The sequence below is a fragment of the Solanum lycopersicum genome, chromosome 8 (genome assembly GCF_036512215.1).
Source record: "Solanum lycopersicum chromosome 8, SLM_r2.1".
NCBI lineage: Eukaryota > Viridiplantae > Streptophyta > Magnoliopsida > Solanales > Solanaceae > Solanum > Solanum lycopersicum.
The window spans coordinates 59,245,674-59,259,925 of NC_090807.1; the positions used below are offsets into that span (position 1 = coordinate 59,245,674).

Consider the following 14,252-nt stretch of genomic DNA (forward strand, 5'->3'; position numbering starts at 1 on the left):
TTCGCTTGCAACGGTAATAATGATCTGATTTTCAAAAAGTCGTTATTTTTTGTTTTTCAAACACTGAAAAAATTTTCCTTCGCACTGTAAGCATTTTCTCTCAAAAACAAAAAGTGTCGATCGGATGAGTCTGTATGTGACTTGTTATGTTCGCTGAAGTTATTGAAGTTTGAGGTATCACTACTTCTTTAACAGGTTAATCTGTTTTATCTTAGAAAAAATTAATAAAAAAGGTGAAACATAAGGGGAATCAAATTTTATCTTCAAGATTAAATTTGTACTTGTTTTCTAAATTGCAAGGATTCTATTACTGTAGAATATTATTTAAATTCACAATAAATACATTATTGAGTATTATTAAGATTTCTTATTTAAAAATTAATCATTAATTATTTTACAATTGGAAAGCTAAACAAAGTTGCTACATATCTCTAAACCGATATGGCGACTTTTAAGGGACTGCACCAGTTGGACTAATTCCAAAGACCCAAAATTATACCATTGAACACACTTTCCTTTTTTAAACATAATTCCAAACATTTGGGAAGAAGATGATGTTTGGCTCAAAAAAATTGTAATATTTTTAGTTATGCAAAAACTAATTTTATTAAAATCAAATATAAGCTATCAGGGCATCTTCAACCCAAATTTAGTGTCAATATCAAATTTAATGTAATCAACTTCAAGTCATTGCATGAAATTTTACGCCAACAATTTTTTTTTCTCTCTCTCTTTATTATTTTATTATTATTTCTTATCTCATAAAAAAACTCTTTCTAAAACAATCATATATAAGTACACATTAAAACAAAAACAATTTTTAGCGGCATTAAATATTGACATTAGTAAAGAGTGCTAAAGTCTTTACCGGCATTAGTTAAGTGTCATTAGAACCAACTTTGCTAAAACCTTTAGAGACATATACAAAAAGTATCAATTGCCGCTAAAAATACATATTTAGTTCTTAATTGCCACTAACAATCATTTTTGTTGTAGTGACATTGTATTATTTGTTTAAAAATTTATATGTTCGTATTTTTAATTTTTGTGATGGTTAATTATAGTTTATATAATTTATAGTAGAATTAAAATATTTTTAAGTTTTTAAAAGTGTCATATATAGGAAAATTAATTTATAAAAAGCTACATTTTATATCTAAAATGAATATTACAAAAATATTACATAAAAAATAACTAAATATACAAGAGATTTAATTTAAATACATAATTTATATAATATTTAATTAAAAATTTGTATAATAAAATAACATTATAATATTTAAAAAGTTATTTGATATAAAAATTGACGCGAATGGAAGTTTAAAATACTAAATTTTACATCAAATATAAAATGTAATGTAAATTTTAGTGTTGGATCGGAGATGGTCTCTTTCGAGGGATGAGATAAGAGAGAAAGGAAAAAAGTTTCAGCAAAATTCAAAAATTAGTAAATTCTACCCAGAAACCAACGAAATACAGCTATTTCTTTTCCCCTTTCCAGCTCACTCTTCTAATACTCTAAGCAAGTGACAATTTGCCTAAATTTGAAAGGAGTGAAGGCTAAAGGGAAATTGGCCTAAACTAGGGGGCGGGGGCAACTGAGGGATGTAGATCGATACTATTTTGTCGAAAAATTATATGGTATAATTAGATAATAATATATTCTTTATGTATATATATTACATATTGATACTCTTTGATTCTACACAATTGAACTTTTTTATATTTTGACACTCCTTAATTAAAATTTTGGCTCCGCCATTGAGGGGTTGGAAGGGGGGAGGGTGTTATGGATTGCACCTATTTTAGTAGAATAGGTTTGCTGAATTAATTTCGATTGGGCTATGAAATTTAATTAGATGAGGAAATTGTATGAAATAGTAAACTATCAATTCAAATTAAATATTATAATCGTAGTTTATTTTTATTTGTAATTCGGAGCAAACATCTATTTTTTTGTCATATGTTTTGGTATATAATTAGTCATTTTTGGTATACAATTAGTCATTTCATATATTTCGGTATAAAATATATAAAATGTGTTTGTGTTTATAAAGCGAGAAAATAGTGTATATACAAATATAAATACGTATATTTTCGTCCTATACACTTATGATTATACAAATACAGATCTTATTACACTACAACAAAAACAACTTTCAGCGGCATTAAATATTAACACTAATAAAGAGTGCTAAAGTCTTTACCGGCATTAGTTAAGTGTCATTAGAACCAATTCGCTAAAGGCTTTAGGGACATATACAAAGAGTGGCATTGCACTAAAAAATCATATTTATTAAATGCTGCTAATGGTCATTTTTATTGTAGTGTTATACAAGGGAAAAAATTATGTGTTAAGCAAACTTATACTATTTAGTTACCATCATACCTACAGTTTGCTATAATTACCACTCGCGACTAACATTATACACTAATTACGTAGGTTGATTACGAATTTGTATAATTAGTCACGTTTGCATATGTATAATTCGTCACATTTGTATAATTCACACCTAACTGTTCTTTGTTTGATTTGTATTTGTATATGACGATGATTTCCTTTTATTTTTTATTTTTCCATTATACATTCAATCTTCTTGTGTATAACTTTTGAAAATTTGTATAAACATGTAGTTTTTGAATTTTGTATAATATATTTTGTATAATTGTTTATGTTTGTATCAGTTCTTTATTTTGAGTTTTATTATATTTGTATAATTTCAGACTTTATATTACTCAATTATATAAAAGTACGTGAATTATACTCGAATTATACAAATTATTGTCCTCTTTTGCTTGTGTTTCTCCTCCGTCTCTAAATCTCGCCCGCCTCTCACCTTCCTCTCCCAATCTCGCTCACCTCTATCCTCCATCTCCCAATCTTGTTTGCCGCCTCTATCCTCCCTTTCTCAAACTCTCTCACAAGAATATACAAATACATATGTATAATATATAATTATCTAACCGATATACTATACAATCACTCCTCTCTCACTCTCTGCCCTCTCTCGCTGATCTCTCCTCCCTCTCCTAGTCTCACCCGTCACTCTCCTCCCTATAATGTGTAGCTACGAATATAATTAGAAAACTATATTTATAAAGTGTAATTAGACTATTTTTGAATGATTATATGAGAAAGTTCCTATAAAAGAAAAAATGAACATGGCCCACTATTCAAAGTATCAAACAAACATATATAGTAGCCTCACATAATTTTTCGTTGGAAAAATTACCTAACTATATATCTTTTTTTACCCTATTTTCTATTATTCTCTACCATGTCAAAAATTTACAAAAATCTCATATTTTTTTTCAAACTCTCTTATTTTCAGATACATAACTTTCAATCTTCCAACTCCACTATATTCTTCCCTTTTTCATGCATATTATCGCACCACTATATCACTAATTACCTTCATCACTCCTTTATTTTGAATTTCAAATATGTGATCTCTCAAGTTAATGATTTAAAGTTAATCAAAAGGTATCTTTTCTTTCTAGCTCTTTTTTATGGGAAAACACGAACAATAGGCTCAATTTATTGACTATGTATCATATGTTTGTTAGGTATGTGCATTATTTTTTTATAACTAAATCATTATTTATCAAATTCATATTTTTTTTGTTTAAGATACATAGGTACGTCAAATTATATGGCATGATATATAAATATTAATTTATACTATATGTATCGATCTCAAACCATATAATTTATCGGCAACAACTACATGTTTAATGTATCATGTAACAATAAATACTTATCAATTTAAATGAGTAATACATATACATAGCAATGTATCACGCACTAATTTTTTTTAGATATGATATGTAAATTCAAATTTATACTAAATGTATCAATTACATAGTAACTGTTAGGCGATAATATATCTAGTATATAAATAAAATACTTATCAATTAAAATGAGATACATAAATTGTAATGCATAATGCACTAAAATTTTTTTAAATATGATACGTAAATTTGAACTTATACTAAATGTATCGATCTTAAATCTAACATCCCTTATAGGCACAATTATTCATTTAATGTATCTAGTATAAATATAACACTTATCAATTTAAACAAAATATATAGATAGTAAAATACTAAGAAACAAAGATATTCATGACGTATCTTCTCAAAATTTTTGACAATTTTTGAATCAAAATTTAAAGAAATTTCAACAAAGTAGGAGAAAAAATTTGAATCTCAAAATTTTCAACAATTTTGATCTTCGATATTCTGGGAGAAGAAAATTCTTGAATCTAATTTTTTTTGACAATATTGAATCAAATTGAAAGGATCTTCAATGAACTTGAAGATTCAAAAGGTAATCGTTTGTTCAACAACAGTTCTATCACTTTTGTATCCTTCATTACTGATCTCACTTACCCAAAATTTGGACAATATTTTTAAAATCAAATCTGAAAGATTTCTTCGTTGAATGGGGAGAGAAATTTGAAATTTTGAGTTTCTTCGTTATGATAGGATCTGCCTTTGGATGATTGAGAGTAAGAAGAAACCCAAGTATAATTTATGAGATTTAATTAATTTCCAAATTTTATTCTCTTTTTAGCGCAACAAAAAGATTACTCTTGTACTAGAATTTTTGTATCGGGATAGTGACTTATGTATACAAAAGATACAAATTTTAAAAAATTATTGTAATTACAAAAAAGTTTATTGAATGTAATTTATTCTTTACAGAGATTTATGTAAGTTATATTAATTTTTTTTAAGTTAACGGATGCATATGGGTCTGTTTGGGTGCAAGAGATGTTTTAGCATGGATCATGCACAAAAAATAAATGGAGAAAATTGTAAATAACAAACTGTTAATTCAAATTAAATGTTATAACTCAATTTCTTTTGATTTTAATTCGTAGCAAATACTTTGTCATTCGTCTCTATCCCTAGAAATCTCGCTCGCCACTTTTCCTCGTCTCTCTCATTTTATACAAACACAAGTATATAAATTGTGTTTGTATAAAGCGAGAGAAAACTCTCTCTCTCTCTCTCTCTCTCTCTCTATATATATATATATATATATATATATATATATATCTTTGTCCTTTACGCTTATAATTATACAATACAAATTTTTATCTGCTCAATCGCTTTTGTTTTCGCTCTTTCTCGTTTTATACAAACACAAATTATATATTGTATAATTTGTGTTTGTATAAACTGAGAGAGATTTGATATACAAATACAGTTGTTTTTACTCGATTTAATTGTAAACGAATTCAAATTTTATGCAAATATACAAACTCAAAAGAACATGTACATATACAAATGTAATTTTCATAGAAACAGACACTTGATTTATACAAATCGATGCAATTTATAAAAATCAGATGCCTGTGATTTTATACAAATCAAAATTGCATGTGATTTTTATACGAATCTGATGCTATATGAGTTTTTATTATTTCAAAACCTAAAATTACTTTAAAAAATATAATTAAAATGTTAACAATATTTTAAGAATAAATTCTTCTTAACATAATAAACAAAGATGTTGAATTTGTATGAACAAAGACTTTCACCAACTTCATACTTCTAAGAATAAAAAAATATTATCCTTGTTGACAATTTCAGCTATCTATCTATATATATATATATATATATATATATGGATAAATATTCTATGGACTACATAAATGAGGTGCGGAAGTCAAGTGAAGTCGTCAACATTGACGATGAGTAATGTTTACCAAGATGCATGAAATTTCAACAAGGATCATATATAAGAATCCATATATATTCACACAAAAAAAAAAAAAAAAAAAAAAAAAAAAAAAAAAATATATATATATATATATATATATATTCACACTGAAAATGAACATGCTTTAGGGTGTGTTTGGTTAGAATGAAATGTTTTCCATAGAAAATATTTTTCTAGAAAATAAATAAATTATTGATTTATTTTTTCATATTTGGTTGATGATCGGTAGAAAATATTTTCTAAAAAATTTTTATAGTGCTTGATTTATGACTGAAAAATACTTTTCAGAAAATATCTTTTATTTTTACTAAAAAATATAAAATTATTTTTGAATTAAAATTGAAAATATTTTTAAAAAATAAATCAAATTTTTTTATGAAAAATTTATAATTTGAAGTTGGAGAAAAGTCTTGAAAAGTTTTTTCTTAATTTTTGAAGAAAAGTCATTTTCCTTTAATTTTGAGGAAAATGAATTAATTTGGAGAATATTTTTTAAAATCTTACCCAACTAAACATGAAAATATTAAAAAACATTTTCCTTTCGTACCTACATAAAATTATTTTCATTTTAAATAAACTTATTTATGAATTTTCCAGGAATATACGTTTCCGGAATACGCAATTTGTTGAACGTTTTACGACTAACGACAATTTTAGTAGGCCTGTCAATTTTGTAACCGTCTCATCATGTGTTTTTTTTTTTTTTAATATATATCAATATGTTTCGATTAATTTATAATATTTTTTAAAATATCACGCAAAAGTCACAAGTGAAGGTTAGATTATGATATTATACAACACATACATTTTTGTAGGATTTGAATAAAAACTCTTCTAAATTTTTTGTATGGATTAAAAGGTAATGATTTAGAAGAACTCGAAAGATGACCATGATAGTGATGCATCCCATAGGAGTATCTACTATCTTATAACTTGCTACTTGCTGCTAAAACTCGTTCATAGCTTACTACCATTCTAGATCAACATTCATCCCCAAGCCCAAAGTGAAAACTTTAACAACTAGGGCGTATGTTTAATAGGAAATGAAAATATTTTTTAATTTTCTCATGTTTAATTGTGGTAAATATTTTAAAAAATATTTTATTTTTTTTAAAATTTAAAAAAAATAAATTAAGAAAAACATTTTCCAAACTTTGTTGTAACTTTAAATTACATTATTTTTTTATTGAAAAATTTAATTTATTTTTGTCCCTATCCTCAAACCAGCCCTCCCCCCTCTCCCCTCCCAAAAAAATAAATAAATAATTTAGAGCTTGTTCTTTTAAAAAAGTTTCACTTCAATTTTTTATCACACCCCCCCCCCCCCAAAAAAAATATATATTTCAAAAATGTAAAAAAATAAAAGATATTTTTGTAAAATGATTTTTCATTTATAAATCAAATACTAAAAATCTTTTTTGAAAAATATTTTCTATTCACGAATCAGACATGAGTAAATAAATCAAAAATTATTTTCCTTCGTATCAAATACACCCGCAACGTATCATCGGAGTATCTCTTAGCTTTTTTCTTCTCTGGTGAATTATTTAGCACAAATCTGATTGGAGATGTCAAAATAAACACTGGATACTAGATATATATATCGTTTTAATGAGACAGAATACATAGATTCCCCTTGGATTTGTACCCCTTCTTAAAAAATAAAATATTAAAAAAGCTATGGCCTAGATTTGTTGTTTTTTTTTTTTTTTGGATAAGTGGAACATGAGAAAGACCGAACCTTATCTTCAAAATTAAATTTGTACTTGCTTTTTTTTAAAAAATAAATAATTGAAAAGGTCCTATTAACTTATATAATTACTCAAATTCACAATAAATACATCTATTTCAGTCATTTTCATTGCAACTGTGTTCTCACGAAAGTTGAGTGCATGAAGGAGTAATAATACAACCTTAAATCAGTGTAAAAATATCACATGAAAATATCAATTTGATTTTTTAATTAATAAATCAGACACATATTTCCATCATCCTCAAATCACCATTAAAACCTTTAAACAACTTCAAATCACCATTAAAACCTTTGTACGACTTCCTCCCATACGTAGAAAGACTTGTCAAATTAGACTTTCCCTAACCGATTAATTCATCTAGATATGTACTTGAGACATATTTCCATTTAGATATGTGATATTTTCATTTTTCGAAAGTCAAACAGTTTAATTATAATCGGAAATTTGCGTATAAAATTTTCAAATTTTTTGACATAAAATTTATATATTTATAAACTACGTAAAGAATACTATAAGTCACAATAATTGATAATTCAAAATGTTAAAATGATTTATGAAAAATTTACTTTGAAAAATATGCTTAATTAAATTTTGAAATGCGACAAAAAAACGAGACGAAAAGAGTAAATTATAAGCTACTCAAACTAAAATATAGTTATTTTTTCTCTATTTACATGTTTGATAATATTACTCCTATATCAAAATCTCATCCATTTGTCCCTCTCAATTTATTTTGACAAATATTTTATTATTTACTAATATTTTTCAAGCACAAAGATAATACAACTGCTTTTAGAAAAAGGAAATTGATAAATTACACAATTAAGCAAAAAATTAAAAAAAAATAAAAAATTAACAGGTCTCTTCCTCAGTTTTCCCCTTATTATGTGCATACTTTTGAAGATTTTCACCGTGCAACTTTCCATACCTAAACTCGTCAAAAATTTCAACTCCCATATTTATGTAAAAATCATATGACTTCTTATTCCAAACTGCGATTATTCCATCGACCGATACGAACCCATTGTTCGCAGCAATGGACGAAACTGTTCCAAACAACAATTTCCCCATTCCCAACTTTCTATAACTCTCCCTGAAGTAAAGACTTTCAAAATAAAATCCTGGCTTGTCATTGAAACATGAATAATTCGCGTAAAAGAAAGCATATCCTGCAATGTAAGCATCACTCTTATCATCATGTTTGGATCGGAATTCCTCAACTTGTCCTTCCACCACGGGGAATTTAAGATCAAACGTTGTAAGGACGGGCTTGAACGCTTGGTTAGTGGGTTCGTTAAAAGGGGTTGGAGAGACTTCAAGTAGAAGTACGGATGGCCCATAGAAAAGTGGAAGAGGATTTTCTTTAAAAAGCAAGCCCTCTAAGGAGGACTCAGTAGCTTTGTATAAATGAGTGAAGTTATGGTATTCATGGATTTGGTAAAACAATTTGTATATATGAGATAGATCAGATTTTGTTGCGAGACGAACTCGTGTGTATATCTTTCCAGTGATGGTAACGTCCGATGATGCATCGGTGGTTAGTGAGTCAGATAGAGATGGAGATGGAGTTGGTTGTTGAGAAGTAGGAGCCATGGGAATGAGATAAAATTAAAGGAGTAGGAGAAAAGTTTAGTAATGGGATATTGTGTGGAAATACTTTAGTATCATAATGGTTATTTATAGTGGAGAATTAAGTTGGCTCTTTTTTTAAAATTCATTTATTTTATTTGCTAGTGAGATTAGTGGATTTTCCAACAAAAATAAAATGGTTGGTGGAGGTCAACTATAACGTGCGTTCTATGGGGTCGAGTCATTGAAGCAATTGGTTTGGCCTTTGGCCACCAATTTTGCTGTTTTGGGTCTCGGTTGTTTCTCAAAAGAATTCCATAGTGATATACTCTTTTTAAGTAGTTTTGAAACACTCTAAAGTTTTTCGTTATTTCCTAAATTAATATTCAGTAAAGTACTTCATATAAAAACTTGAGAAAAAATAATAATAATAAAAATGAAGTTGGACTGAACCCTGGTTTATATATAGTATGGTTGGGGTTTAAAATTTTGACTAGTAAAACTTCAAAAACAATTTACTAAATTTAAATTTTTAGAGTTTAAGCATATTGAATTTTGACAAGTAATATTGTTGGATTGTTTGTTACTGTTATAAATATATAGAATTAAGTGAATTGTCCATTAAGCTTATCATAAATTTATTCTTATTATGGATATATATTTTCAAGGTGATATGAACTTTTTTGAGATACAAATGTATCTACTAATGTCACATTAAACATGGTGACCTTTTGATTGATTTCTCTATCTATAAATAGAGATATCATTCACCATTGTAATATACACTTGAAGAAGAAAATTCATTTTCTTCTATCTACTTCTCTTGTCTTCTTCTCTTTATGATTATATTCTTATGAGATTGATTTATAACACGTATTAGCACGAGTATATAGCCAATTAAGATTGAGTTTTTTAGTTTTTCTTTAACTCATTTTTTGGTTGATCTTGTTATGAGAATCAAGGTATTATATCCATAAAATCAGGTATTTAGTTTCTAAAATATTTTTACGATTTAGAATAAAATAGTATTTAGTCACTAACAATTATCAGAATTCGAAGACATATCCTACTATTGGTTGAATATGATATGCTATACAAAATTTCTTAGATAGAAGAAGGTATAAAAATTTAATAGCATGAGTTTGAATATTATTTTGATTGTTTTGAAAGACTCAAAGGGTGAGTCATGTTGTACTTCGGTCTATTATACCGTTGGTTAAGGGTAAGACGATGGATTCAAGTCTCATCGCACCAAAAAGGGTAAGACATCAGGTTAAGTCTAGATGCACATAATGAAAAATATTTGATGATAAGACGATAGATTCAAATTCTATCGCACCAAGAGGGTAAGACATCAATTTTGATGCACTGTGATAATAATGTATTGGGTTCAAGTTCCATAGAATTATGACCTATGTGCCTTATATGGATAAGACATTGAGTTTGACTCTCAATGCACCATAGTGGTGATAAAATGAAGATTAAGGCAAAAATAATATATTTTTGATGAAATGTCTTGAAATTCATCATATTGATTTTGCTCCATTTCTTGAAAAGAATGTGGTAGCAACATGTGATAATTTTGAAATCCGCCTGTTAACTTGCTCCATTCAATCATATGAATATGATAGCAGTGAATAATTAGTCCGAAAGATGACAAATAATTAATGATATGAATAAGGGCGTGGAGGGACAGAATTATAATAGTCATCATTGTGGTAATTATAAAAGGAAGAACACTATGGATTCTTTAAATAGTCCTTCAAAATGTGAAGACAATTTTTAATTTGATAAAAACTAAAATTCAACTTAATTTTTTTGTAATAAATGTTTAAACTAATTTTTCTATATTAAATAATTTTAATATTAAAAGTATATTAGCACTCGCCCTTAATCGTAATTTGATTTTCAAAAACACATTTTTGAAAAAAATAATAATCAAACATAATTTATTTATAAAAATTACTTTTCAAATCAATTAGGTAAAGGCGAATTATTTTTTTTTAACTCTAGGTAGGAGTGTTTTTTATTTGGTTTGTGATGGTGGAATTTAAAAAATAAAATCGGAAGTCAAAGGTAAAAACAAATACTATTGTCAGGATTTTAGAAAATATTGACTTGACAACCATCAAAGTATGATAATTATTTATTGCAAAAAATGGGATAACCTATTAAACGGCTGTTTTGAGTTCTTCGTGTTTTTTCTTCCTCATATGCTCGATTGTAATTTTCTGCCTATTTAATTCGATTCATTAGATAATACTCTACTATTACATTGTCATTTTACCTATAGTAATTCTATTCACTAGAGTTAATTTAGTCCTTTTCTTTTGTAAGAAAGTGACTTGTGATGAGAACATATGGCAATTACCTTTGTAGATTTATCTACAATGTATAATAAATAATATGACTTTGTTCATAATTGGAATTTGTTTCTCCTAATAGTTCTCCAAAGATCATTGTCAGTCATCATATGTCCCTCATAAATTCCACTAATTATCTACTCCCTAATTAATCTTACTTTTAAAAACTGATCTGATTATTACGCTATAAATGCTCGTGTTGGACCAGAAAAACGTCTGAGCTGCCTTTACTAGTAACACATGATAAGTTGAAATTTGTATATGATTTGCACTTACCTTATTGGTGAGAATGACCAATAATGAAATATATATGACGTTTTAAAATATAGTTGAAAGTGCAAAAAGATTCCCGTAAAATGCAAATATTTATTAAAAATTAGATATAAATTTTAAGGAAACTTTATGCATTATAATAAGTATTAAAAAAAAAGCAAAAAAATAATGTAATTCCAAAACCTTTTTACAACTTCTTTCTTATCTAAAAAAACACTTTTTAAACTAGAAAATTAAACGTGGATGCAAGACCTTTGTACAACGAGCGCATTGATTCATCTATATATATACTAGATAGGGTTGCATGTGCTAAGCATAAACATTTATATTTTGTAATGTTTTTGATAACTCCGTTCTTTAATTTTTTTTATATTATCGCTTTTCAAACAACTTATAAACTTCATTTTAGAATAAAATTAAGAAAAAATATGAGCAAGTATATAAAAAGCTTGAAACTAATTAATTTTATTGGTATATAATTTACTATTTGCTGAAGCAACAATAAATTGTAAAACAAGAAGTTACGTTAAAGCAAAAAAATCACAAACTTCTACTGAAATTTCTTAACATAATTTTTTGTTACATAGTTTGTCACTTTATTGGTTCTTCCGGTAGTTATTTGGTCTTCATATAATACAAGATATTCAACTCAAATGATACAATAAATATTGATCTTGCATTTCACAATTCAACATACTCATCTTGCTTTACTTAAGCTTGATATGATAAAACAAATTTATCATAACTTCAGCTGAAATACATCAACAACCTTTGCACTATTTTTAGATTGAACCCCAAAGAGAGGATTAAGTAATGAACTCCCAATTCAAAATGGAGTCTGACGAACTGATCAAATATGTGTCAAATAACATTGAAAGGGAAATTCTTTTTTATTCTGTCACTAATCCATGGAATGTAAGCCACATTTCATTACTAATATCTTTCGAAGCAAGTTTCAAAGCTGCAAAAAAACTATAACAAAAATAATGTAGGACATGCATAAGTGCTATATTTTTGAAACAATTCAAAAAAGAAGTATGAGAAAACTTTAAACTAGCAGAACAGTTGTATAGTAAAATATACATTTTCTTACCGAATTAGACTTGTTTCAGCAATCCCTGCATGATATATATTTCATAGAAACTTCAGTTAATTTCAAGCTATAACTTCATATAATTATCAATATTTCGACAGAGCAGTAGTTTATATGAGTGAGAAGACAGTGGGTTGTTTCCTTCCTGATCTTCTCTGTACATGCAACTCCTATTGTGGTATTTTCAATAACATATCATTGATGGATATTAAGATATAGTGCAGGCTACTTGAAACAAAAAGCCTACTATTTAAGTAGAGTAGGATAATTTAACAATAGTTTTCAAAATTTACTTGTAATATATTAAATATCAAAGAACATTACCATTGTAAACATGATTTTGACCGGCAATTACCTGAAAGGCAACAACAAAAGCTCTTATTTAGTGTGACATTAGATGAATGAGTTATGGTAAAAATAGAGTGTCACCTTAAAGAACATATTAAAGTCTAACCTCAAGTAAATATCCATCAAATATCTATAACAATAATAATTTATCACAATACAATTAAACAACATGTCAGTTGTCACACATGTACGTTGTCCAACAAAAAGCTTAACAAAAATTAAATCCGGTAGAATACAACATGTTAGCCATATAAGATCAAAAGAAAAACAAACAATATTGTAATCAGGCAAATAACAGTAACTTCAATAAAATGATTGTGTTAAAATGTTGTATATACATACGGAAATAATCATGCTAGCAATAATACAGATACATAGATGTAGCTAAACTATTCATAGAAGAGGCGCTAGTCTAAAAAAAGACAAGGGAAATACTACTTGAACAACTCAAAATTTACTTAGAAATTGACTAAAATCGCAACTCATATAGTCAAGTTTGGTCAGATACTGACACACAAACATTTATTTCTATTATACACATAGAGGTAATACCAAAATTCAACAAAATTAAATTTGATGTAAGATTCAATAGTTATAGTCATAGATTTGTACATTGTTCTCAACATCATTTCATGTAAGGGAGCAGGGGAATTACTAAACAAAAATAAAGGTATAGATAGAAAAGACAACATAAACTCAAAATTATTCTAGAATAATGAAGTAAGCTCATAGCATGAATAGTCTAAGACAATCCCATATAAAGATCTACATTGTATAAGACTCTTAACTGAAATTTTTATTTTTGTTTAGAATTTCATTAGCAACTGCATTGAAATTACTTTCCAGTTAAAAGAAAAAAAAATATTCGTTAGTGAGGTATCAAACATTTTACAATGTTCCAAAACTTTTATTTAAGAGAAGAAAAATGAAAAGGTAGTCGATGTAGCTTGGTAATGATAAAAGTATAAGAAATAATATTTTTAACACTCTGTTAAACTTTACTTGTATCGTTATTCTAACATATGATTTGATATCGAAGATGCTGAAGCGAAGTCGTTATTTTAAGTTGAATTCGCATGACCACATTTAAAAAATCATAAAGCATAATGAAAGAAGGCAAC

The 14,252-nt window shown here is 27.0% G+C and overlaps 1 protein-coding gene across 1 annotated transcript; it reads right to left on the minus strand.

Moving 5' to 3' along the window:
- Positions 1 to 8,198: 8,198 nt before the first annotated feature.
- THT7-1 (N-hydroxycinnamoyl-CoA:tyramine N-hydroxycinnamoyl transferase THT7-1) lies at positions 8,199 to 9,132 on the minus strand. Its single transcript, NM_001247225.2, has one exon. The coding sequence runs from the start codon at positions 9,076 to 9,078 to the stop codon at positions 8,338 to 8,340; it is 741 nt and encodes a 246-aa protein (NP_001234154.1). The 5' UTR covers positions 9,079 to 9,132; the 3' UTR covers positions 8,199 to 8,337.
- Between the last annotated feature and the right edge of the window lie 5,120 nt (positions 9,133 to 14,252).

What these genes read in the sequence shown, in the direction of transcription:
- THT7-1 (NM_001247225.2), bottom strand. Translation starts at nt 9,078, where the DNA reads ATGGCTCCTACTTCTCAACAACCAACTCCATCTCCATCTCTATCTGAC.